Below are 25,684 nucleotides of genomic sequence, written 5' to 3' on the forward strand. Positions count from 1 at the left end.
GTTCAGAAACTCGGCCAGGACCAAGAGCAGAGGCCAACACTGAGGTCCTCCTGGCAGAGCGCGCGCGAGCCCGCGGGCTGGAGCTCAGCGCGGCACCGCGAGCCTCTGGAAGCCGCGAGCGCAGGCGCAGTGTGGCGGCGGGCGCCCCCTGGCGGGCGGCGGCGCGCAAGGACCGCCCCCAGCCTGGTGCCGCCACCGCCCGCCTCGGCACAACATGGCGATGCACAACAAGGCGGCGCCGCCGCAGATCCCGGACACCCGGCGGGAGCTGGCGGAGCTCGTGAAGCGGAAGCAGGAGCTGGCGGTGAGGGCTGGCACCGGGGGCGCCCGGGTGGGGGCCCTGTGCCTGCCTCCGCCTCCAGGACCCGGCCCCGCCGCGCCGCTCGTTACTTCGCCGAGGCAGCGCAGCGCAACGGCCGGGAGTCCGGCGGCCTGAGGACGGCTGCGCATGTCGCGGCCCGCCGGCGCCTCGGCCTCCCGGCCGTGCTCATCCGGAGCAGGGAGCCGGGGCCGGGGGCGGGGCGCGGAGCCGGGGAGGGGGAGGGGGACTAGGCAGGTGGGGGCGTGGAGGAAGGATGGCGCCAGGGGGTGGGGGCTTCCGTGCGGGAGCCCTGGAGAGGAGAGTGTCCATGAGCTCTGCGGGGTGGGCGAGGGCGGGCGGGTCCACGATCTTTGAGGGGTGGGGACCGGGCTTGTCGGCAGGCTGTAGGAGATTGGTTCGGGCTTGCCAGTGGGCTTTGGGAGGTGGGGTAGGAGACAGGTGTGGGAGGGGGACCCACACATCCAGGCAGGCCGTGGGAAGGGGACCCACACATCCAGACAGGCCTTTGGAAGATGGAGGGGCGCGTGTCCTTTTGGGGACTAGGAGTTGGATGCGGTTTTTGATGGGCAGGGTTGTGATGTATTTGGGAACATCTTAGAAGGTGACAGGCGAGGGGAAGCGGACTCAGTCTAGGGAATTAGGAATTGTGACACGCACCCGGGACCCCTTGCACCCTGGTGGCTAAGCCCTCCCTCCCCTTGCGTTTTGGCTTGGGCACCGGGAGGCCCATCTTACCTGAAGCTGCCCTTCCAGGTTTCCATAGCAACCGCAGCCCAGTGCAGGCGGCCTTTCGGAGCCTGCAGGGAGGGGAGCGAGTTGGCGCTGGAAGGCTGATCACCCTTCCCTCTCACGGTAGCAGTATCTTTTATGCGTGGGAGTGGAGACTGCTCACGTTCTTCTTCCGCCCAGGTTCTTGACAGCTGGGTTTCCACGAAGCCCCTGAGTACATGCAAACTTCGGCATGGGTGTACATTTTAATGGGGACAGGCTCTTTCCATTCCATTTTATTCTTAGAGGGATCCAACAAGATGGATCTAGACTGTCTTAGTCTGAAACAACCTGCCCCTGCCCATGTCATCCTTCTTTCCACAAGGCTGGCTCTGTATAGTTGAACTTGAGTTTATAAGTCTGATATCCAGATTTCAGTTTGGTTAGGCTTAATGCTTGCATGTAGAAGGCATTAACCACTTCCTTGTTTTTCATCTCTCAGGAAACACTGGCAAACTTGGAGAGACAGATCTATGCTTTTGAAGGAAGCTACCTGGAAGACACTCAGATGTATGGCAACATTATTCGTGGCTGGGATCGGTATCTGACCAACCAAAAGTGAGTGTCAGAAGCCTGTAGTGTTTGTGTTGTGCCCTAGTAATATTTGTGTTTAGGGCTGTGTATGTTGTTGGTAGTGACTTGGCAGGGAGACAGTAGTAAAGTGGGGTGGACAGAGGTCTGCACTTGAGCTTGGACTCTGGCTCAGCCACTGCCTCACTGAGTAATCCGGAACAAATCCTACATCTGTATAGTAGAGGAAATCTGGCCAGTGGCACAGGGTTGTGTGAGGCTTAAATGAGATACAGCATATAATACCGTACACACCAGCACAGCTATCAGTGTTTTCTACATTTTAATCAGTCACGAGTCCCACCCTCACAAGATTTGCCATACCTGTGTGCCAACTGTACCACGGTTTATTTAGTAATATTATTCTTGAAAACTTTCTAAATTTTTTGAAAATTTTCAAATCTAGAGAAAAATTGAAAGAATAGTTCGTGATTTCTTGATACCCTTCACTAGCATTCACCAGTTAACTTGTTACCACATTTGCTTTCCTCTCTTTTTTCCCTTTCTGTAATGTGTATTAACACACACCCCTATATCTACACTTAAAATTTTTTTAAAATTTGAAATCATTATAGATACACAGGGAGTTGCAAAAACAGCACAGTTTTCTCCAGTGGTTGGGTTTTATGTAACCATATAGTACAATAGCAAAACCAGGAAATTGACATTGGTATAATGTGTATATGTAGTTCTGTCATTTTATCATGTGGGTAGATTCCTGTAACTACCACTGCAATCAAGATACAGAACTTTTCCATCATCACAAAGATCTCCCTCATGCTACCCCTTTGTAGTTATATCTCCCCTTTCTCCCATATATATATGTATATACATTTTTTGCTAAACCATTTAAAAGTTAAAAGCAGATATCATGACATTTGCCCCAAATTATGTCAGCAGGTACCTCCTAAGAATAAGAACATCTTTCTTACGTAACCAACAATTATCATGCCTGGAAAATTAGCACTACGTTAATAATATTATGTAATATACAGTCTTTATTCATATTTCCCTAATTGTTCCTAAAATGCATTGCTACCTTGTTTTGAACTAGTGAGTGTTTGTGCATTGCATTTGGCTGTTGTGTCTCCTTAGTCTCTTAATTTAGGAGCTTCCCACCCTTTTTGGTGGTAAGATTGTTTATGACATTGTCTTGTAGAGTGTCCCAATTCCAGGTTTTTCTTATAGTGACTTCATGAGAGATCCTTTAAATATTTTTGGCAAAAATGTTGCATTAGTGATTTGTGTACCTCTTGTTGTTTACCTCTGTTTTATCAGGAGGCACATAATGACAGATTACCCCATTATTGGTGCCGCTAAGTTTGATCGTATGATTTCACCATTATAAAAGTTATTTTTTCTCTTTGTAATTAACAAGTAATTTCAGAGGTTATACATTTTATTTATTTTTATTTTTTAAGATTTATTTTTTATTTATTTATTTATTTTATTTATCTTTGGCTGTGTCGGGTCTTAGTTGCGGCACGCGGTATCTTTCATGGCGGTGCTCGGACTCTTCATTGCGGCGTGTGGGCTTCTCTCTAGTTGTGGTGTGCAGGTTTTTCTCTTTCTAGTTGTGGCACGCGCGGGCTCCAGGGTGCATGGACTCTGTAGTTTGTGGCACAAGGGCTCTCTAGCTGAGGTGTGCGAGCTCAGTAGTTTTAACACGCAGGCTTAGTTGCCCCACGGCATGTGGGATCTTAGTTCCCTGACCAGGGATCGAGCCCACGTCCCCTGCGTTGTAAGGTGGATTCTTTACTACTGGACCACTAGGGAAGTCCCTGGAGGTTACACTTTTTAGGCAGTGTGATTATACTGCTCCCCCCAATTTTTGTCACTGGTTTTAGTATCCATTGTTGAATATCTGAATTAATTATTATAATGGAGGTTGCAAAATGATTCTAATTTTACTGTTCCTTTTACATTTATTACTGGCATTCTGAAAGAAGAGTCTTCCCTTTTTATCTTCTTTCCCTTTCGTTCTCTCTTTCTCTCTCTTTAGAATCACTGTAGATGCATGGATTTAAAAAAAAACAACAGCGTATTGGGATCTAGTACTGTCACTTTGTAAAGGTATATTTTATTTTTTAGTGTAAATTAATTTATTGAAATCTATACAAAGAAGTGCACAGATCATAAGTGTTTAGCTTACTGACTTTTCACAATGCTAACACACCCATCATTATCCTTTTTGATGCTTAGTTTGTCCCAAACGTGGCCAGAGGGAGCCTCCTCAGGCTGATTTCTTTGTCCTTTTTTTTAAAAAAAAATTTTTTAGTAACTTTATTTATTTTATTTATTTATTTTTGACTGCGTTGGGTCTTCGTTGCTGCGCGCGGGCTTTTCTCTAGTCGCTGCGAGTGGGGGCTACTCTTTGTTGTGGTGCGCGGGCTTCTCATTGTGGAGGCATCTCTCCTTGCAGAGCACGGGCTCTAGGTGCTTGGGCTTCGGTAGTTGTGGCGTGTGGGCTCAGTAGTTGTGGCTCGCGGGCTCTAGAGAGCAGGCTTAGTAGTTGTGGCGCATGGGCTTAGTTGCTCCGCGGCATGTGGGATCTTCCCGGACCAGGGCTCGAACCCGTGTCCCCTGCATTGGCAGGTGGATTCTTAACAACTGCGCCACCAAGGAGGTCCCATCCTTGTCCTTTTCCTGTCTCAGACCTGGTATCAGTCATTTCACTAAGGAACTCTGGTTCTTTCTTTAAGTTTTATTTATTTATTTTTTAAATTTATTTTTGGCTGTGTTGGGTCTTCGTTGCTGCACGCGGGCTTTCTCTAGTTGCGGTGAGCGGGGGCTACTCTTTGTTGTGGTGCGCGGGCCTCTCATTGCAGTGGCTTCTCTTGTTGCAGAGCACGGGCTCTAGGCACGCAGCCTTCAGTAGTTGTGGCACGCGTAGTTGTGGTTCGCGGGCTCTAGAGCGCAGGCTCAGTAGTTGTGGTGCATGGGTTCAATTGCTCCACAGCATGTGGGATCTTCCCAGACCAGGGATTGAACCCGTGTCCCCTGCATTGGCAGGCAGATTCTTATCCACTGTGCCACCAGGGAAGCCCTTTAAGTTTTTTAAACTAAGATTATTTAACAGAGATACTTCATGGCACTAGTCTGTGCTAGATGTTTTTAATAATAGGCATTAAAATAAATATATATTAAATGAAAATAATTGTGAACCTAAAGCTAAAGTAATCTCATGTGTCACAGTGGACCACATACCATCCATTGGAAAACATTGCTGTCTACATAGGCATTCAGCCTGAAGGTCATTTTGGTCAATCCAAGTGGTGTGGAGGCATTTCTGTATGGAACTTGGTAATTTAAAAAAAAAAGAGTTCCTTACATTTGTCCTGGTGCGTCCTCAGCTTGAGCCACAGACATAGCTTGGTGCTTATAATGAGTTTCTTGTGTGTGTTTTAGAAACTCCAATAGCAAAAACGATAGAAGGAACCGGAAGTTTAAGGAAGCAGAGCGGCTCTTCAGTAAATCCTCAGTTACTTCAGCAGCTGTAAGTGAGGCGGGGGGATCTTTCTGTGGCCCATTGTTAAGGAAGACCTCCGTTAAGTTTCTGCAAGTTTTCTCTTTCCTGTCCGTCTGTGAGTTGGTTGTCTCTTTCCTTTCTGTCTGTGAGTGCTCTCCTGAGATCTGTGATAATTTTTATAGTAACTGGTGGTTTTTTCTTTTAGGCAGTAAGTGCATTGGCAGGAGTTCAGGACCAGCTCATTGAAAAGAGTAAGTTTATCTTTTTACTTTTTCATCAGTTTATTTTTAAGCTACCATCGCCCCTATATTTAATTCCTATCCAATGGTGTATCTGAAGACTGCATCTCTTGTTCTTGCCTCTTCTTTCTAGAAGTTAGGAACCCTTTTGGGTATCCTTAATTCTGTCTTTCTTTGGGGGAAGAAACTACCGTGTCCATCCTGCCTTTTCAGTCACATGAAGGTTGACTTCACCTGTTCAAAGACACAGAGATATGTCTTCACTCCTGTTGAGTCTTAGGGAATTTTTTAAAGTTAAAAAAACCCTTTTATCATGGAAAATTTCAGACATATCTAATAAATCCTCATGCACCCAATTTAATAATTCTTAGGAAATTCTGATCCTATGAACAGAATGTACCTGTGTGTTCTTAAATTTAAAATGGAGAGCAGGTAGTATTTACTTTGTAGAGAAATTGTATCATTCTCTGTATGTAAGCCATACAGTCTAACTCCTTTCTAATTTCTAGTGATGGGACTTAGAACTGCAGGTTTATCTTTCTGTATCAGACTCTATGTAGCTGTATTGGATGCTCTCCCTGTGGGTCGGGTCACTCTGAAACACACCCTGCTTTTTGTATTGTGGCTGGTGGGTATTTTCACATGGCATATCTTGTTGTGGGATCAAGTTCTCTTGTTTGCATTACCAGGGCATTGGTTTGCGGAGAAGGGATTTTGGTAGTATGGGAATTAGAACTACTCAGTGACTTCAATTATTATCTCTATGTACAGATTTCTGAATTTTTAGCCCTATCCCTAACTCCTTTCCTGAGCTTTAGTCATGCATTTCTAGAAAATTCTAGAAAATGTCTTCTAGACATTTCCACTCAGATGGTCAGACTCAAATATTTTGTCTAAAACTGAGCTGTTCTCTTTCCTTCAAAATGTGTCTGCCTAGTTGTTTTGTTTCACAGTACTTCTGTTCTCTGTCCTTCAAAACTTTGTAGGCAGCTTTGACTCCTTTCTGCCAGCCTAATCAGTTGGACCAAGTCCTTTTGATTTTTTCTTTCATTATGACTGTCAGTTAAATCTTATTTCTTCTCTATTAATACCACTTCTAGAATGTAGAGCCATTTCATCTGCTTTGTGGAGTAACAAGACTGGTTAAGAACATTCTGGACCTTACTCCTATGAGCTGTGATGGAATGATGTCTGACTCCTCAGTTTTCACAAGAGCCTATTATCCTGCCCCAGGCTTAGCGAATAGTTTAGTATATGGCTCTGTACCTAATTACCCACACAGAAGGGGTGTGCCTAGATACTGGTCGGGAAGACTCCTAAAGCCACTGCTTTCAGCAGCTTGACTTGAGACAAATACTGATGTATTGAAGATTTTCTGGAGCATGTGGACGCCATCCATTCCCCTAAGATCTTCCCCCTGGATTGAGCCCCATTTCTGGAATATATCATATTGGTATTCCTTGGTTTTCCCTATAAAGTTGCACTTAGTAACATTTTGGTCCTGTAAAATGTGTCACTGTGTTATTGTAAGAGGATGTTGCAAATGTTTATCATTACTAATTATTATCTCCTTTAGGAATAGTTGTTTTCCCTGAACGACTAGTTGGTTTTTACTGAAAACTTGGTAATTGACTGTTTCCCTCTTTCTATGGGTGCTAAAATGCTTAAAGCCAAATTTGGGGTTCCTCTCTAGAAAGCAAATAGGAATTTATAGCATGTGTTTGGGGAATGAATCTTAGTACTACATCCAGCTTACTTTCTTCTTCTGTTCCTCTTTGCTTTACTTAATCTCATTTTAAATTTATTTTATTGGATTTCATTCTTTTAATTTATCTAGCTTGGGTTTCATTGGACTTCATGAAACTATGGTTTGGTATTTTTTATCAGTTCTGGAAAATTCCCAGCTGTTACCTCTTCAGATACTGTGTTTGCTCCATGCTCTCTCTCTTCTCCTGGTACTCTGGTTAAATGTAAGTTAAACCTTCTCTCTCATTTCATCCTTTATGTCTTTTATTATCTTTTCTATATCTTCTTTTTTGTCTCTGTGCTGCATTATGGGTAATTGTTTTTCTGACCTGCCCATTCACTAATTCTCTTTTCAGTTGAGTCTGATTTACTGTTAAACCGTCCCTTGATTTTTAAATCTTTTATTATACTTTAAAAAAAAATTTTTTGGCCATGCTGCGTGGCATGTGGGATCTTAGTTCCCCAGCTGGGGATCAACCCTCACCCGCTGCATTAGAAGTGTGGAGTCTTAACCACTGGACCAACAGAGAAGTCCTATTACTACATTTTTAATTTCCAGAAATTCTACTTAACTACTTAAAAAATCTGCTATGTGATTTATATATATATATATATATATATATATATATATATATTTAAATTTATTTATTTATTTTTGGCTGCGTTGGGTCCTCGTTGCTGTGCGTGGGCTTTCTCCAGCTGTGGTGAGCGGGGGCCACTCTTCGTTGCGGAGCATGGGCTCTAGGTGCGAGGGCCCCACCAGTTGTGGCACGTGGGCTCAGTAGTTGTGGCTTGCGTGCTCCAGAGCACAGGCCCAGCAGCCGTGGCTCACAGGCCTAGCTGGTCCACGGCATGTGGGATCCTCCCAGACCAGGGCTCAAACCCGTCTCCCCTGCATTGGCAGGTGGATTCCCAACCACTGCACCACCAGGGAAGCCCCTGCTATGTGATTTTTTAGTACCTTTCTTTGCAGTTGTTTTCAAACTTGCCTTTTACTTTTTTAAAATAAATTTATTTATTTATTTATTTTTGGCCGCATTGGGTCTTTGTTGTTGGGTCTTAGTTGCTGCGTGCGGGCTTTCTCTAGTTGTGGCAAGTGGGGGCTACTCTTAGTTGTGGTGCGTGGGCTTCTCATTGCAGTGGCTTCTCTTGTTGCACAGCTTGGGCTCTAGGTGCGCAGCTTCAGTATTTGTGGCACACGGGCTCAGTAGTTGTGGCTCGCGGGCTCTAGAGCACAGGGTCAGTAGTTGTGGCGCATGGGCTTAGTTGCCCCGCGGCATGTGGGATCTTACCAGACCAGGGCTCAAACCCATGTCCCCTGCATTGGCAGGCAGATTCTCAACCACTGCGCCATCAGTGAAGTCCCTACTTCTTTAAGTATAACAAGCATAGGTTTTCTGTAATCTGTATTTAATTTCAGTTTCTGAAGTCTTTAAGAGCCTCTTTCTGTTTGTTGTTTCTGCTGTTGTATCACTCATGAAATCTAATTTCCCTGTGTGCTTGTTGGTTGTCTTTGTGTACTTCTGTTCACTATAGTTAAAAGTATTTGTAGAATAATTTGACAGCTGGGATGAAGGTGCTGTCTTCCAGAGAAGACCTATGTTTGCTTCTGCTAGGACTGCTTGGACCAAGTTCAAGGCTTGAGGGTCCCCAAAAGATCCAAACTTTAATTCCAAGAGAGGAATGAGGAATGGTCTGCTTTGCCTTTCACTCTTTTTTCCTTTGTACAGAGTCTTTCCGTTGTCTCAGAATTTTTGTATAACAGATCTTATGGAATGACTCCTGTGTTTTTGATCTTTGGTGGCAATGAAGAAAACATCCCTTTCTCTTAGAATTTGTACTTGTATATTCTCAGATCTCAAAGATTTTGGAGTTTTGCACTTCTGGCATTTATTTTTGAACTGTTCTGAAATTTTCCTCAAAAAAGGGACTACTTTTGCTTCCTCTGGCTTCTTATGTACCTACACTAGAATGAGACTGGATTAGCATGGTCCCAAAGGGGAATTTTATGCTAATTAGTGAGGCATTGTATATTTTTCTAAAAAGAATAAAGTAAAAGAAAAACAAAGCAGGCAGATTTTATCCAGTTTCCTGTAAAGGATCAGCAGTCTCACCTGTTGGTTTTACTGGGCTTCTCTGAAGCTTTCGTCAAAGCAAACCCCTCCAGCATCTGCATCATTGCACAGGTAAGTGGACAGCTGCATGAGCATTGTTCTGGGTGTCTTCCTTTCTGCCTTTAAACGTTTCGTGCTGGTCAGAAGTCACTGCCGCGGCACTGTTCAGTAGCTAGTCCTTTAAGTAGAGCATCTCATTTGTAGATGTATTTAACTTAAAATTTGACGTTACTTGCTCTAAGAATGAGTTGCTCAGTTTTATGTCAGTGAGAGGCAAACACGTGTGTCTTTTCATGGTGGCAGCAGCAATCGATTGACCGACTTGCTGCTGTACCTTGATATGTTGTAACCCAGTCCTCTTGCTATCCCTTCTCTTCTGCTTCCATGAGCCGAGGAAGGCAATGATTATTACTTTGTGCTCTCACTTTGTACATTAACAGCGTTTAATCTAGTCTCCCCAGCTCCAGTCCCTCTTATAAACCACTTCTAGCCTAATCTTAAAACACGGGTTTGCACAGAGAACTCAATACACGTTAGTTGTTTGGTGTTACTTCCCTGTTCCGAAATTCTGGATGCCTTCATCTTGTTATGTCCGGCTAGCAGCTGTTTTACTGCAAATAACCCTGACTGATTGCTTGGAATTTGACTTATGTGTTTGTAGATCTCAAAGATGTTGAGATTTGAACACTTACTGTGTTCCGGACAGTAAGCAAACACTTTACATTATCTCATTTAATCTCTAAAGCTACTTCTTGAGGATAGGGAACATGGCTGTAGCCCCAAGCATCTAGCCCAATGTCTCGTCCATAAGAGGTGCTCAGCACGTGAGAGAAAGAATTCCTATTTTACAGACGGGGAAACAGGCTCAGAAAGATTAAGCAACAAGTCAGTTTTCTTAACATCCCCTCGTATCGTCCCCTGTGTTAGATCCCCTAGTCTGACAGTTATGACTCCGCTCAACCTGTCATTCCATTTCACCTGTCATTTCTCAAGCTCTCTGTTTAAAAGGTGTTGTTTGACTTATTTGTCCCAAATACCTTGTGTTTTCTCACCTCTGCACTTTTTTGCATGTGCTACTTTTTGTACTTATTTTGGCTCTCATTTTTCAAGGTCCGGTTTAAATTCCACCCCCTCAGTGAAGCTTTTCCTGAATAATCCGCTCTTTCTTCTCTGACTCGCATAATACTTAGTATCCGTATCAGCCCTTTGGGACGTCGGTTACTGCCTGGACTCTGTTCATAGGGCTTTGATTTGATTTACGCTGCTTTGTTTGTGTTTGTATGTGTGCGTGTGTACACGTGTCCCCACTTTATAGACTATGACCAATTCCTCCATCCATTTACTCAGAACTCCCATAGCAACTGGCCCCAAATGAGTGAATAGTTGGTTTTGCTCCCCAGTGTCTTTGAGTAGAATTGCAACACAGACAGAATTTGCCGTATCTAACTTGCCTTCCTTACTTGTTTCCCACCTTTTTAGCTAACCCTTCTCTCCCCTGTGCCCAGCCCCTCCTCAGTTAGTCCTGTGTCCCTTCTGCAATCCTGTCTGTGATCCAAAGCTTTTGTGACTGCATGCCCTGGAAGCCTGCTCCTTCCCCAACTAGTGCCTCCACCATTTGCATTTTCAGAGATGACAGTTTTTATCTGAATAAATAGGACTGAGTACGGCAGAGGAAGGCTGTCCTGACCGTACATTTCCATCTTAGACTCATCTGTTTATATTTCGTTAGATTTCTTTTTTTTAACTTTTTAACCCTTTTGTGAGGGTTGTATGTATTAATATATTTGAAGTGTGTACAGCAGTGCCTGGCTTATGGTAAGGACTGTCTGTGTCAGCTGTTGTTAGCATCTTGCAGTCTTATTTATTTATTTTTTATAAATTTATTTATTTTATTTATTTTTATTTTTGGCTGCATTGGGTCTTTGTTGCCGTGTGTGGGCTTTCTCTGGTTGCGGCGAGCGGGGGCTACTCTTCGTTGTGGTGCGCGGGCTTCTCATTGCAGTGGCTTCTCTTGTTGAGGAGCACGGGCTCTGGGCATGTGGGCTTCAGTAGTTGTGGCACACGGGCTCAGTAGTTGTGGTGCACGGACTTAGTTGCTCTGCAGCATGTGGGATCTTCCCGGACCAGGGCTCGAACCCGTGTCCCCTGCATTGGTAGGCGGATTCTTAACCACTGCGCCACCAGGGAAGCCCTATTTCTTTCTTTCTTTATTTGGCTGCGTCGGGTCTTAGTTGCCACACGTGAGATCTTTATTGCGGCATGCAGAATCTTTTTTGTTGCAGTGTGCAGACTCTTCATTGTGGCGCACAGGCTTCTCTCTAGTTGTGGAGCATGGGGGCTACTCTTCGTCGCAGTGCGCAGGCTTCTCACTGTGGTGGCTTCTCTTGTTGCGGAGCACGGGCTCTAGGCATGCGGGCTTCAGTAGTTGTGGCGTGCGGGCTCAGTAGTTGTGGCTTGCGGGCTCTAGGGCGCAGGCTCAGTAGTTGTGGCGCATGGGCTTAGTTGCTTCGCGGCATGCGGGATCTTCCCGGACCAGGGATTGAACCCGTGTCCCCTCCATTGGCAGGCGGATTCTTAACCACTGTGCCACATGAAGTCCCACATTCTTTTTAAAAGCCAGAAAATATCCCCTAGTCTGGTTGTTCCTCCTCTGTTGATGAATATTCCCATCATCTCCCTTTTCCCCCACTATGAACAGTGTCACAGTAAACATCCTTGTACCCATATGCTTTTTTGCAGTGGAATTTTAATTTCTGTATGACAGTGTCCCAGAAGTGGCACTACTGTGTCAAAGAATGATTTTCATAAATATAGCCCAGTTACTTTCTGTCGTATGAAGGGAAATGTATATTTGGTCTTTGTCCCCTTTCCTGGCACACAGCTCCTAAAACTCTTGGACTCTCCAGAATATTAAGAATGACTAGCATGGGACTTCCCTGGTGGCACAGTGGTTAAGAATCCGCCTGCCGATGCAGAGGACACGGGTTCGAGCCCTGGTCCAGGAAGATTCCACAAGCTGCGGAGCAACTAAGCCCGTGCGCCACAGCTACTGAGCCCGCGAGCCACAACTACTGAAGCCCACTTGCCTAGAGCCTGTGCTCCGCAACAAGAGAAGCCACCGCAATGAGAAGCCCGCGCACCGCAACAAAGAGTAGACCCCACTCGCCTCAACTAGAGAAAGCCCGTGCACAGCAATGAAGACCCAACGTAGCCATAAATAAATAAATAAATACATAAAAAAATTTTTAAAAAAAATAAAGAATGACTAGCATGCAAAAGAGTAGTCTTTTGTATGCTAATGAGATGACTGGTGGCCGTGTTCACAGCCCCTCCCTCGCCCACAGATAGCATCAGATGGGGGCTGGTCACCCAAAAGACCAGTCCTTGACTAGAAGTTTGGAACTTTCAGCCTTAACCCTGAAACCTCCAGGGAGGGGAAGGGAACTGGAGATTGTGCTCATCACCAATGGCTAGTGACTTAATTAGTCATGCCTGCATAATGAAACCTCCATAAAAACCCCTAAATGATGGAGTTTCTGTTGGTGAACATGGTGCAGTGCTGGGAAGGTTCCCAGCCCAGAGAAGGCAAGGAAGCTCCACGCCGCTCCCCATACCTTGCCCTGTGTGCCTCTTCCATTTGCCTGTTTCTGAGTTGTATCCTTTGTAATAAAGCATGTTCCTGATTCTAGCAAATTATTGACCCTGAGGAGGGGGTTGTCGTACCCCTGATTTATGGCTGGTCTGTTGGATGTCTGGGAGGCCCAGGACTGGTGACTGGTGTCTGAAGTAGGGGGCACTCTTGTGGGACTGAGCCCTTAAATTGTGGGTTCTGCCCTGACTCCAGTAGTTAGTGTCAGAATTAAATTCAAGTGTTGGTGTCTGGGGAATCAGGGAATTGGTTGTTGGTGTCGGAAAACACCCTGGACTTTCCAAAAAGAGTCTTGCCATTCCCATTCTTAAAAGCATATCTTGGGAGGGCCCATTACAGATACATTGGGGTAAAATAAGGGGGGAAAAGATTACGTTTAAACTCTTTCATTAGAGTGAATTTTGGATCTACGCAAATGCAGACAAAACAATGAATCCCTGTGTACCCATCACATGGCCCCCAAATCATCACACTGTGGCCAGTCCTGTCCTATCCACACCCTACCTACCCTCACCTCCAGCCCCTGTATTATGTTGAAAAATCTCAGAAATCTATCCCCGTTTCTTGTATACATATTCTAGTATGTTGGGTTTTTTTTTAATTTTTTTAAAATTTATTTTTGGCTGCGTTGGGTCTTTGTTGCTGCATGTGGGCTTTCTCTAGTCGCGGCGAGCAGGGGCTACTCTTCGTTGCGGTGCGCGAGCTTCTCTTGTTGCAGAGCACGGGCTCTAGGCATGCGGGCCTCAGTAGTTGCGGCACACGGGCTCAGTAGTTGCGGCTCGTGGGCTCTAGTGCACAGACTCAGTAGTTGTGGCACACGGGCTCAGTTGCTCCGCAGCATGTGGGCTCTTCCCGGACCAGGGATCAAACCCGTGTCCCCTGTATTGGCAGGCGGATTCTCAACCACTGCACCACCAGGGAAGTCCCTTTCAGTATGTATTGCCAAATGATAGTTTTTAAATTGTGGCAAGAACACTAAACATAAGATCTACAGATTTTTTTTTTTAATTTTTAATTTATTTTTGACTGTGTTGGGTCTTCGTTGCTGTGCGCGGGCTTTCTCTAGTTGCGGCGAGCGGGGGCTACTCTTCATTGTGGTGCGTGGGCTTCTCATTGCAGTGGCTTCTCTTGCTGTGGAACATGGGCTCTAGGCGCACAGGCTTCAGTAGTTGCAGCGTGCGGGCTCAGTAGTTGTGGTTTGCAGGCTCTAGGGCGCAGGCTCAGTAGTTGTGGCGCATGGGCTTGGTTGCTCCACGGCATGTGGGATCTTCCCAGACCAGGGCTCGAACCCGTGTCCCCTGCATTGGCAGGTGGATTCTTAACCACTGCACCACCATGGGAGTCCAGACCTACAGATTTTTAAGTGCACAATACGATAGTCTTAACTGTACAGAGTTGCACTGCAGATCTCTAGGACTTAATTGTCTTGCATGACTGAAACTTTATACTCATCAAACAGCAACTCTCCCCTCCCCCCTCCCCCCAGCCACTGGCAACCACCATTCTACTTTCTGCTTCTGTGAGTTTGACTGTTTTAGATACCTCATAGAAGTGGAATCATGCAGTATTTGTTTTTCTGTGGCTGGCTTATTTCACGTAGCATAATGTCCTCCAGGTTCATCCATGTTGTGGCATATGACAGGATTTCCTTCTTTTTAAGGCTGAATAATATATTCCATTGTTATGTATATACCACATTTTCTTTCTTTTTTTTTTTTTAATTTTTATTTATTATTTATTTATTATGTTTATTTTTGGCTGTGTTGGGTCTTCGTTTCTGTGTGAGGGCTTTCTCCAGTTGCGGCGAGCGGGGGCCACTCTTCATCGCAGTGCGCGGGCCTCTCACTATCGCGGCCTCTCTTGTTGTGGAGCAGAGGCTCCAGACGCTCAGGCTCAGTAGTTGTGGCTCACGGGCCCAGCTGCTCCGCGGCATGTGGGATCTTCCCAGACCAGGGCTCGAACCCGTGTCCCCTGCATTGGCAGGCAGACTCTCAACCACTGCGCCACCAGGGAAGCCCTTCTTTTTTTTTTTTTAATACATTTATTTATTTATTTTATTTTTGGCTGCGTTGGGTCCTTGTTGCTGCACATGGGCTTTCTTTTAGTTGCGGCGAGCGGGGGCTACTCTTTGTTGCGGTGCGTTGGCTTCTCATTGCAGTGGCTTCTCTTGTTGCGAGCATGGGCTCTAGGCGCATGGGCTTCAGTAGTTGTGGCACTTGGGCTCAGTAGTTGTGGCTTGCAGGCTCAGTAGCTGTGGCACACGGACTTAGTTGCTCCACGGCATGTGGGATCTTCCCAGACCAGAGCTCGAACCCGTGTCCCCTGCATTGGTAGGCAGATTCTTAACCACTGCACCACCAGGGAAACCCTACCACAGTTTCTTTATCCGTTCATCTATTGACGGACATTTAAGTCGTTTCCATATTTGGGCTATTGAATAATGCTGCAATGAACATGGGAGTACAGATATCTCTTCAAGATCCTGATTTCAGTTCTTTTGGATAAATACCCGTAAGTGGGGTTACTGGATCATATTGTAGTTATATAAATGATAGGCCCTTTACACTATAATCACACTTAAAAACTCCCAAACAGAACATTTATTAGTACTGCATTTCTTTTTAATGCTGAATATTACAGGCATACTTTGTTTTATTGCACTTTGCAGATACTGCATTTTTTACAAATTGAATGTTTGTGGCAACCCTGTGCTGTCAGATGATGGTTAGCATTTTTTAGCAATAATATATTTTTAAATTAAGGTATGTACATTTTTTTAGACATAATGCTGTTGCACACTTAATAGACTACAGTATAGTGTTAACATAACTTTTATATGCACTGGGAAACCAAAAAATTTGTGTAACTCACGTTATTTTGATACTCGCTTTATTGTGGTGGTCCAGAACCAAATCCACAATGTCTCCGAGCTGTGCCTATATTCCATTGCATGGATATACCACATTTTATTTATGCATTCATCAGTTGATGGACATTTTGCTGCTGTGAATAATACTTCTGTGAACATTTATGACCGGTTTTGTGTGAACATGTTATCATTTCTCTTGGATATATACTCAGGAGTGGAATTGCTGGTGATTTGTTAACTCAGTGTTTAATCTTTTGAGGAACTGCCAAACTGTCTTCCAAATTGGCTGTACAATTTATATTCCCATCAGCAGTGTTTGAAGGTTCTAGTTTCTCCACATCTTCACCAACACTTGTTACTGTTTGTCTTTCCATTATAGTTACCCTAGTGGGTAGGCAGTGCTATCTCATTGTAGTTTTGATTTGCATTTCCCTAATGGCTAATGATGTTGTGCATCTTTTCCTGTGCTTATTGCCCGTTTGTATATCTTCTTTTGAGAAATGTCTATTCAAATCCATTGCTGATGTTTTAAATTTTTTTTTTTTGTCTTTTTATTTTTGAGTTCTAAGAGTTCTTTATGTATTCTGGATACAAGTCTTTATCAGATATATGATTTGCAAATATTTTCTCCCATTCTGTGGGTTGTGATTTTTTTTTTCTTTTTTTTTCTAGTTAGCATTGGTTTATAACATATAAGTTTGATATGTACAACATTATATTTTGACTTCTGTATATACTACAGTGTTCTCACCACCAAAAGTTTAGTTTCCATCTGTCACCATATAGCTGACCCCCTTTGCCCATTTTGCTCTCACCTCACCCCTGTGGGTTGTTTTGCTTTTTGGGTGATATTTGCAGTTCAAGAGTTTTACATACATGATATAGTTCACTTTACATATTTTTTCTTTTGTCATGCTTGCTTTTGTGGTCTTATCTAAGAAACCATTGCCTAATCCAGTAGAGTCTAAGAGATTTATAGCTCCTACATTTAGCTCTCTGATCCATTTTGAGTTAATTTTTGTATATGGTGTGAGATAGGGTTCCAGTTTCATTCTTTTGCATGTGGATATCCAGTTATCTTAGCACCATTTGTCAAAAGACGATTCTTTTTTCATTGAATTGTCTTGTCATTCTTGTTGAAAATCAGTTGACCATAAATGTAAGGATTTATACCTGGACTCTGAATTCTGTTCCCTTGACCTGTATGTCTGTTCTTACGCTCGTACCATGCAGTCTTGGTTCCCCAACTTTGTGTAGTAAGTTTTGAAGTTCTTGTGCTAATTTTTATATGAAATCAGTTTTCCTGAACCTCAGGACAGGGTTGGTCAGTATACTTTTTCTAGCTTCCTAGTTTTAGAGCTCCTTCTTCTGTTGTTTTCACGAAGTGTTCAAAAATAGGGTTTCATGATTGCTGAGATCTGCTTCTGTTTCTCTCTTCTGCTTTTTTGGGATTGCCTCTTTTAGCTCTCATATCCATGTGCTACTCAATTTGAAATCTCTTCCCAGTAGTTTGTAATACAAAGACATAAAAAGAAGAAAGGTGGTCCCCTGGTTCTGCTGTCCACATAACCCCTTTTGACAATTTTTAGAAACGGGTAATGTATGTACACATTTAGGATTCTTCAACAGTTCAGGAAAGTGAAAGTCTTCTCCTCCCCCATCCTTTTGTATTAAGAGTTTCAAGAAATTCCTTTCAGGAAGAAAAAGTATACATTTACCAAAATACATGTAATTTTTCTTAAAAACGTATTTATGCAAATTGTTCTTGAACTTGCTTATTTAATATATCTGAGGGATGTTTTAAAATTGGGAATACGTACAAACAGTAAATGCTGGAGAGGGTGTGGAGAAAGGGGAACCCTCTTGCACTGTTGGTGGGAATGTAAATTGATACAGCCACTATGGAGAACAGTATGGAGGTTCCTTAAAAAACTAAAAATAGAACTACCATACGACCCAGCAATCCCACTACTGGGCATATACCCTTAGAAAACCATAATTCAAAAAGAGTCATGTACCACAATGTTCATTGCAGCTCAATTTACAATAGCCAGGACATGGAAGCAACCTAAGTGTCTATCGACAGTTGAATGGATAAAGAAGATGTGGCACATACACATATATACAAAGGAATATTACTCAGCCATAAAGAGAAACGAAACTGAGTTATTTGTAGTGAGGTGGATGGACCTAGAGTCTGTCATACAGAGTGAAGTGAGTCAGAAAGAGAAAAACAAATACTGTATGCTAACACATATATAAGGAATCTAAGAAAAAAAAACTGGTTCTGAAGAACCTAGGGGCAGGACAGGAATAAAGACGCAGACGTAGAGAATGGACTTGAGGACACGGGGAGGGGGAAGGGTAAGCTGGGACGAAGTGAGTGGCATGGACATATATACACTACCAAATGTAAAATAGATAGCTAGTGGGAAGCAGCCGCATAGCACAGGGACATCAGCTCGGTGCTTTGTGACCACCTAGAGGGGTGGGATGGGGAGGGTGGGAGGGAGACGAAAGAGGGAGGAGATATGGAGATACATGTATACATATAGCTGATTCACTTTGTTATAAAGCAGAAACTAACACACCATTGTAAAGCAATTATACTCCAATAAAGATGTTAAAAGTAAATAAATAAATAAAATTGGGAATATCTGTCAGCTGAAGGGTATTACTACCACTTTTAAAATAATGTTCTTAAGGCTTCTCAGAGTAACTTAGGTAATGGGGCTCTTCTCCTCCTGGGCCCTTTTTCTTGATGGAAAGTCAGGATTCCCATGTGGTCTGGGGAAGGAATCAGGGCCAGCTGTAGGATGTTTTCCCAAGGTCATCTCTCACCTCCCGAAGACCTATGTAATGTTTTTGATAATGCTTCTTGTGTAATTATTAATCCCATTAGCATATTCTTGTTTAAATAACCTTTATGTAGCGAGGTTATCTTGGTTGTATGGTCCAGTCTCCCAGCTGTCTTTAGGTCTGTTGCCTCTGGTTACATTGTTTCAGATTACAAGTTTCTCAGGAACTCTGATAACTTTGACTGTATGTATCTTCCTGTCAGTTAGAACATATGGTCCTTGAGGGTAGGAAACAAGTCCTTTTCTATGTGTTAGTGCTCAAAAAATCTTTCCTGACTGATGGACAAACTGCCTGAGGAGTACTGATGATGCTTTGGGGGACTTGTGTTTATTCCCTCCAGGGGAGCCAGGAAGTGGGACGGAAAGTGATACTTCTCCAGACTTCCACAATCAGGAAAATGAGCCCAGCCAGGAGGACCCTGAGGATCTGGATGGATCTGTGCAGGGAGTGAAACCTCAGAAGGCTGCTTCTTCTACTTCCTCAGGGAGTCATCATAGCAGCCATAAAAAACGAAAGAATAAAAACCGGCACAGGTCAGTGGTAGGGACCACCTTTCCCCACCCCCTCTGCCCCCACCCTATCCCCACCCACTTAGAGCTTCCGTGACCATTGCTGTGAAGGGACTTTAATAGAATAAACATTCTTCAGGATTGGTGTGGTCTTTCTGTTGCTGATGGGAAGAAATTCATTTGGTCCAGGTGAAACAGGCTAATTTTTCTCTAAGGGAGGAATTAGTGGGCATTAGAGTAACTGTGAAGGAAGACATCCTTCTCAAGTGTTTCTAGTGTAGAAGAATTTGATTCCATAAAACTTTTGTTTAATACAGTGAATTTGAAATCCTTTCAGAAGAGAAAAAGGGAAATAGAAATGGAATCTGTGTACTAGTGTTTGGAAGATGCCACTAGCATGTGTTGGGAAGCTGAAAAGTGGGATAAGTCTTTTGCTCCTAATCCTGACCCCTGCCTATTCTTATTCCCTGGAGGATGGACAGAACTGATCTGATAGTGGCTTTATGCTTTTTAAATACAAGTTTTTTGATTGCTTATGATTTCTCTATTTTTATATATCTTTGTAAAATGCTGATTTTGGTATCAGAGGAACAATATAAGGGCTATAAGATACGAGAGCACCCTCCTAGATAATGTTTGTTCACTGTGTTTTTTTTGCAGTGCCTAATGAGATAGGAATCACATCAGTGGACAGAGAGGTCAGGTGCCACCCAGAGAGGATTTTAGCATTCACTCTGCTTGGGGTTTATATGATAATGCCGGGGCCCGTGAGCTCAGATAATTGGAAATTATACAGCTGAACTCAGAGAGGGTAATGCAGTAGTTTCTAGAGGAAGGAATGGCCTCAAACCTTCTTCTGGGAGGTATGAAAACCAGATATCCACCAGGTTGGCGTTTGTCCTGCTCCTCTTAGGAGCTGCATGCTGAGGAGATGAAAGGGGGTGTGCAAGGAATGGGTGGGCTTCCCTGTGCCAATCAGTTTGCTTCTGGGCTGGGTTGTCCCATAGAACATTCCCTCAGGCACCCAGGATATTACAATTGTTACCTTTGCCAGATGTGGCATGCAGGGATAATACAGAATTAACTAACGGGTTTAAGCCTCCTTGGCATCAACTGATTCTTTAATTCTTTTAAGAGTTTTTCTTGTCAATGGTGGTGGTGGTTTTTAGACCCAGAAATAGTATATCCTCCAGATAGTGACTAAGGACTGCAGCTTAACATTTTTCTGCAAACCAGAAATCACCACGCCAATCTCATAAGTGCAGTAAGAGAGAGCAAAAATTGCATCTCTCTCTCTCTTTTCTTTTTTTTTTTTGGTAAGGCTACAGCTTATTTAATCACTGTGACAGGACTGACGCTAGTTTATCATAAACAGCAGAGATCCATACTCTTAAAAATATTTTTTTAAATTGTCAAAATAAAAAGGTCATGCTCTGTGTTGCTTTCATTAAGTTTACACCAGTGTCATTTTAAATGGGATAATTATTTTCCTATTTCAGAGTATCTAGAGGAGGGGTAAATTCCTTGAAAGTTTCTGGGACACTTTCTCCATCCCTGGTACACTAGACTCTATTGATAGCTATTGTTTATTTCAGGCAATACCTTATTTTCCTTAATGATACGATCAGCTGATAAAAGGGAATTAGGCATTGAACTTAACTTTCTTCTTGCAGATTGCTGGTAGATTTCCATAGTAACAGCATTTCCTACCCTTTCCTCTCCTGGCCCTAGGAACTAACTCCTTCCAGAAAAATACTAGGATTTAAAAAGATATTTGATATTAGTTATTGCCTTCACAATGGGGCTTTCTGTTTGGAAAGCAGGATCCTTTTGTCGTTCCCCAGGTTCAGTATCCTGCTGGGTTTCTCCGTTGGCCTTAGGGACTCACCTGCCCCGAGGGAGGATAGTGGAGCTGATTTGCCTCCTTTCTGGAGAAAATAGGTTTAGCACACCTTCTCAGATTCCTGCCATCTTTAGTCAGGAATTGTGTTTGGCCCAAACCCCTCACCCCTGACTAATGTCTTAGTGGGTCTGACAGATTGGGGGACAGGGGCGGGGGAGCACTTTGTCTACACATGTTTGTAACTTTGCTCCCAGTACAGTGTCATTTCTCCTTCAATGTACCACACCCCATATTGCCAGATAAAAGTCAACAGTAAATTATTTCAACAAAAGTCTGAATACCCACCATGTGTAAGACACTGTTTAGTGATGAGTAAAGCAAAGTGGAAATAAATATAAATAAGTACCCTAGCAAAAAAGGAAGAACTTTGAATTTGTCCTCTTTAGGAATATAAAAATCTATCAAATAATTTTTAGCATTCATAAATGATCACAAGATTCTAAAGTCTTATATTTTACGTGATATCTGAATGATAAGTCCCAGTGTCTTTAAAGAAAAAAGTTGAAATCAGTATAACCTATAGCTGCTCTTACAGGTTTTTGATACTGTATCAAGCTCTAGAATTCTAGGTAGTTTGTGACGTTTTCATGAAGTAGGTACAGTCTACTTCTTTAATTTCTGAACAAAGTTAAGTTAGGCTGAAAGTTAAATTTCTGACCGTTCCTGGTTTGTACACTTACTGTATACTTTTCCCAAATGTCCTAAGTGAAACTGTTGCATAAAGGTTATTGAAGTTAAGCTTTCTTCCAGCTTCACTCTTGCAAACATTGGTTAGGAGGAAATACAGCCGTTTTGCATATTGTTTTACCTTCTGTCTACAGTCTGAAAGGCTCTGGAGCCAGCTAAGGAGCTGGTGTCGTGCCCCTGGTTAACGTTTGCTTTGGAGGTCTGCCCAGCCCACATGGTCTGTTAGCGGTGATGGCCCAAAACGGCCTTCTCCTCTAGGCTGCTCCCATCTGGACCCTTACGGCTTGGGTGCTTGTGGATGTCAACTTCCCTTTGTTTCAATAGGTGCACTGCAGACTTCGGCGTTCCATAATTGTAGCCCTGACATAAACCGTTAACTGCCCTCACCAGTTCAGGGGCAGAGTAATATGCCTCTGTGGTTTTTGGAATTAGACTCTGATTCAACCCTTGGCTTCTAGCATGAATGCAGAGAAAAGGAGTACCATGTTTGGACATGCTTAAATATAAAACCCGAGTTAGAAATTGCAAAGTGTTTTTTATTTTCAAAAATGTATGATATTTTTATCTTTCATTTTAGTGAAAGTATATTATGCTGAGTTGTTGGTACTGTCTTCAAAGCACTTTTCATTATGTGACTAAACCCTTTGTTCTCTATTTCTTCTAAATGCCGTGTTTATTTTTCATTATAATTAAATATTTTAAAAGTTCTAACTCTGAATCTGGCAGTTAATAGAAGGCCTGCAGGTATCTAGTTTTCTAATGAAATAACTTTTCTTTTTATAGTCTGTTCTTCTGATATGAAATCCATTGAGGGAAGGGAATCTCCCAACCACAGAATCTTTGGTGCTTTGATGTTTGAAACTTTGTGGCTTAAGATTCTTAAAAGTGATTTTGTTTCTACAAATCTTGCTAGGGTGGCTAATCAACTAATTTATTCAATTAGGATATTAATTTCTATTGCTTTCTTCCTTTCAAATGCTGCCCCTCAGCCCGTCTGGCATGTTTGATTATGACTTTGAGTAAGTTTGATTTGAATTAGTATTTGTGCTGTGTTGTTTAGTGTGTAGAGACAAATATGCCTTTTTGAGACCTTTCTAACCCATAGTTTATCTGTTTAATTGTAGGTATGTATATTAGGTTAGGCTGGGAAGTTTTTTTTAAAAACAGAAAAACGTGATGGAGGTAACATTTTATTTAATAACTTAAGCAAAATTAAGTAAACTTCACTTTTATGCATTTTAATTTCTTTAAAAATAGATAACCTTTACTTTGATTCATATTTAAATTGATATCCTGGCTTTGCTTCATAAGGAGATTGATAGTTTAAGATCTTGATATTTTGCTCTGGAAAGATTTAAAAATTGAAATTTGTTGAATTTCTTTTGTGTTTCATGTCCAGGAATACAAACTCCTAGTCTCTTTCCTGTTCTTAATCACTAGGTGTCTCAGTGATTATCAGCAACATAGTTGCAGAGCTAACACATTAACGTAGAGCATGCCCTCTTAATCCAAGCTCTTTAACGTGTAATTTTGGAATAATCTTAAAAAATTGTACGACTTTTATAACTGCTATAGTGTATTTCTTTTTGAGTCATCTAAGTTTACCTTGTGGCAAGAGTATCTGCTCATGTTTTTAATAAATACTTGCTTAATAATATCTGGGTAAACAACTAAATATGACATAGTCTAATGAAGAATGTGGATTTTACTTAACCAAATAGTCTTTGTTATAGCTTGTGCCCTATGCAGTAGCTGATTCTTGGACCCGTTTTCTGTAAATTAAAATGCAAATATCTTTTATCTTTCCTATCACAGGATTGATCTGAAGTTAAACAAAAAACCACGAGCTGTAAGTATCAGCCAGACCATTTGAGAGAGGCTGGTGATTTTTGTAGATGGTTAGAAAAACGTATTTGTCTTCAGAGCTTGAGTGTTCCTAATCTGGGGTCACAGTTCTTGTTTTAAAGTCTGGGGTATCCATCTGGATGCACTTTGACTTTTAGGTTTGTGTACTTTCTTTATATTTTGGAGAGAGAAAGGCTCACACATTTTTTACTGAAGAAAAATTCCCTTTGATCAAATAATGAACTGTTAATACTACCCCTCCTCACCACCCCCATGCCTCTAACTGGTGAGTTCTCAGGTCTAATAAGGCAGAATTGATGTTTCTGTCCCTTTGTGGACTCAGAAGACAAGCCATTTTCGATGTGAAATATTGTCTGTCATATTTGAAATAGAACCTTTGGCTACAGAGCAATAGCCTAGCAGGGTTGTTGGTGAGAATTTATCAATGTTCTGCTGAGAATAAGTTGGGACTTTTGTTTTTCTCTCTTCAGGATTATTAGAAGACTCATTAGTGCAGAAGCGTCCAGGCTATAGAGCCCTGCTTCCCTCCTCCGACCTCACAAAGATAAACACCCCTCACCTGGCTGCGTGGCCATCCATCTCTGCTTTCCCAGACCCGGTGCCTGTGACTCTTGAGTAGTTTGTTCTGAAATGTGGTGACAAACAAGTCATTTCTGTATGACCGTATCGGAGCATTTACTTTGTGTCATTTTCAGTAACAATTGCAGGAAGACCCAAGACATTGTTTTAATCCCAGCAAGTTGCTAACTGCATTTCTCCCTTCTTGGAACCAGTGTCTCCCCCGGCAAACTGGCCGGCACCAGCTTCATCTGTGATGCGCATCGAGAAATGTTCTCTAGGTTTGTTTTATGCTGAACGTAGAACAAGTCACATTTCAGAGGGAGGCTGTAAATATCTGGCGTTTTCTTATTTTGTTTGTGTTTTATCATTTTTCTATGATTGTTTTTACCATCTTATTTTCTTTTGGGACTTTTTGTAATGCCATTGTACAGCTCATACCTTCCTGCTGACATATCTGATAATCTGTTTCGTGCAGTTGCCAATATTCTTAACTGAAAATAATTTGGTTTACCATAAATAAAATGGGGACTTGGCTTTCTGTTTTTTTGCAGAGGGAAGGTAAAGAGTGTTTGTTTAATAATTACCTATCTTAAATCTTTTTGAGTTGGAAGCAGTTTCATGTTCAAGGAACAGGAAAAGCTGAAAAACATAAGTTTAAATCAGTCCTTTTAAAATAGGTATTTTTATTCTTTTGTATAAATAAAATTTCACAGGCTTTGACTTCTCATCCTTCACTTTTAAACTTGAGATTGTTTTTTCACTTACTTATTCGTAACATGCCTTACGGAAGTTTCTTTTTCCATCTTTTCTCTCTTTGATGGTATTTGCCTGATTAAATATTGCTCTAAAAATCACTAAGGCAAATGGAAAGGCTCTAAATTGTACCCAAAGCTGATAACGCCTGGAGTCCTTGAGCAAAGTGAATGACAGGATCACCGAGAGGCTGCGATGCCCAGCAAATGCCCCTTCCTTTCAGGGTGGATGGGCTGAGGAACCCGTTGACGGTTGTTACCTGCCTCTGGAGCAGCGGCCATCCACCTTGGCTGCACATTGGAATCACCTGGGATGCTTACAAAAATACCAGTGCCCGGGTCCCACTCCCCAGGACTCTGACTCGGGTACAGCCTCGTATTGGGGATATTCTTTCGAAGATTCCCTGGCATTCTGATAAGAAACCAAGTTGAGAACCACTGCATTAGGAGACTGGATTGTTCGATTTAAATCCTGTGTCATGAATCAGTCTAAGGGATAAGCTGTGGGGCCTCACCTTTCCTTTGACTCTATTTAGTCATAGTCCTTTACTATGTCCGTATCTTTGTTAGAAAAAATATGTTCCATTTGTGGCAATATTGGTAGAGCTGAAATACGGATGGCGTCTGTTATCCAAACACGTCTACCTTGTCAGATGTGCAAAAGCTTCCTCTTGTTCTCAAATAAACTTTTTTTTTTTTTTTTTTTTGACTCTGTGGCTATTTAGATGTCTTTGCCTATGTCTTTGGTAGCAGAACTTCAGGGATTTTTTAAAGGAAGTAGTTTCTTATATAGATTGTTCC

General features: G+C 42.6%; 1 protein-coding gene across 7 annotated transcripts; it reads left to right on the forward strand.

Moving 5' to 3' along the window:
- The first annotated feature begins 148 nt into the window (after window positions 1–148).
- On the forward strand, window positions 149–25,587 carry MEAF6 (MYST/Esa1 associated factor 6). Of its 7 annotated transcripts, XR_014243712.1 has the most exons (9): window positions 149–304; window positions 1,533–1,648; window positions 5,069–5,156; window positions 5,335–5,380; window positions 18,946–19,138; window positions 22,694–22,723; window positions 22,829–22,886; window positions 23,520–23,553; window positions 24,041–24,851. XR_014243712.1 is itself a non-coding variant. In XM_082389283.1 (8 exons), the coding sequence occupies exons 1-8, from the start codon at window positions 215–217 to the stop codon at window positions 24,047–24,049; spliced, it is 606 nt and encodes a 201-aa protein (XP_082245409.1). In that variant the 5' UTR covers window positions 149–214; the 3' UTR covers window positions 24,050–24,851. The 7 variants fall into 7 exon arrangements, 5 of the variants coding, with proteins under 5 accessions (XP_082245409.1, XP_082245411.1, XP_082245413.1 ...); XR_014243711.1 differs by lacking the exon at window positions 22,694–22,723 and having other exon boundaries at window positions 24,041–25,587; XM_082389283.1 differs by lacking the exon at window positions 22,829–22,886.
- The last annotated feature ends 97 nt before the right edge of the window (window positions 25,588–25,684 follow it).

This window comes from Balaenoptera borealis (genome assembly GCF_965194805.1).
Source record: "Balaenoptera borealis genome assembly, chromosome: 1".
Lineage (NCBI taxonomy): Eukaryota > Metazoa > Chordata > Mammalia > Artiodactyla > Balaenopteridae > Balaenoptera > Balaenoptera borealis.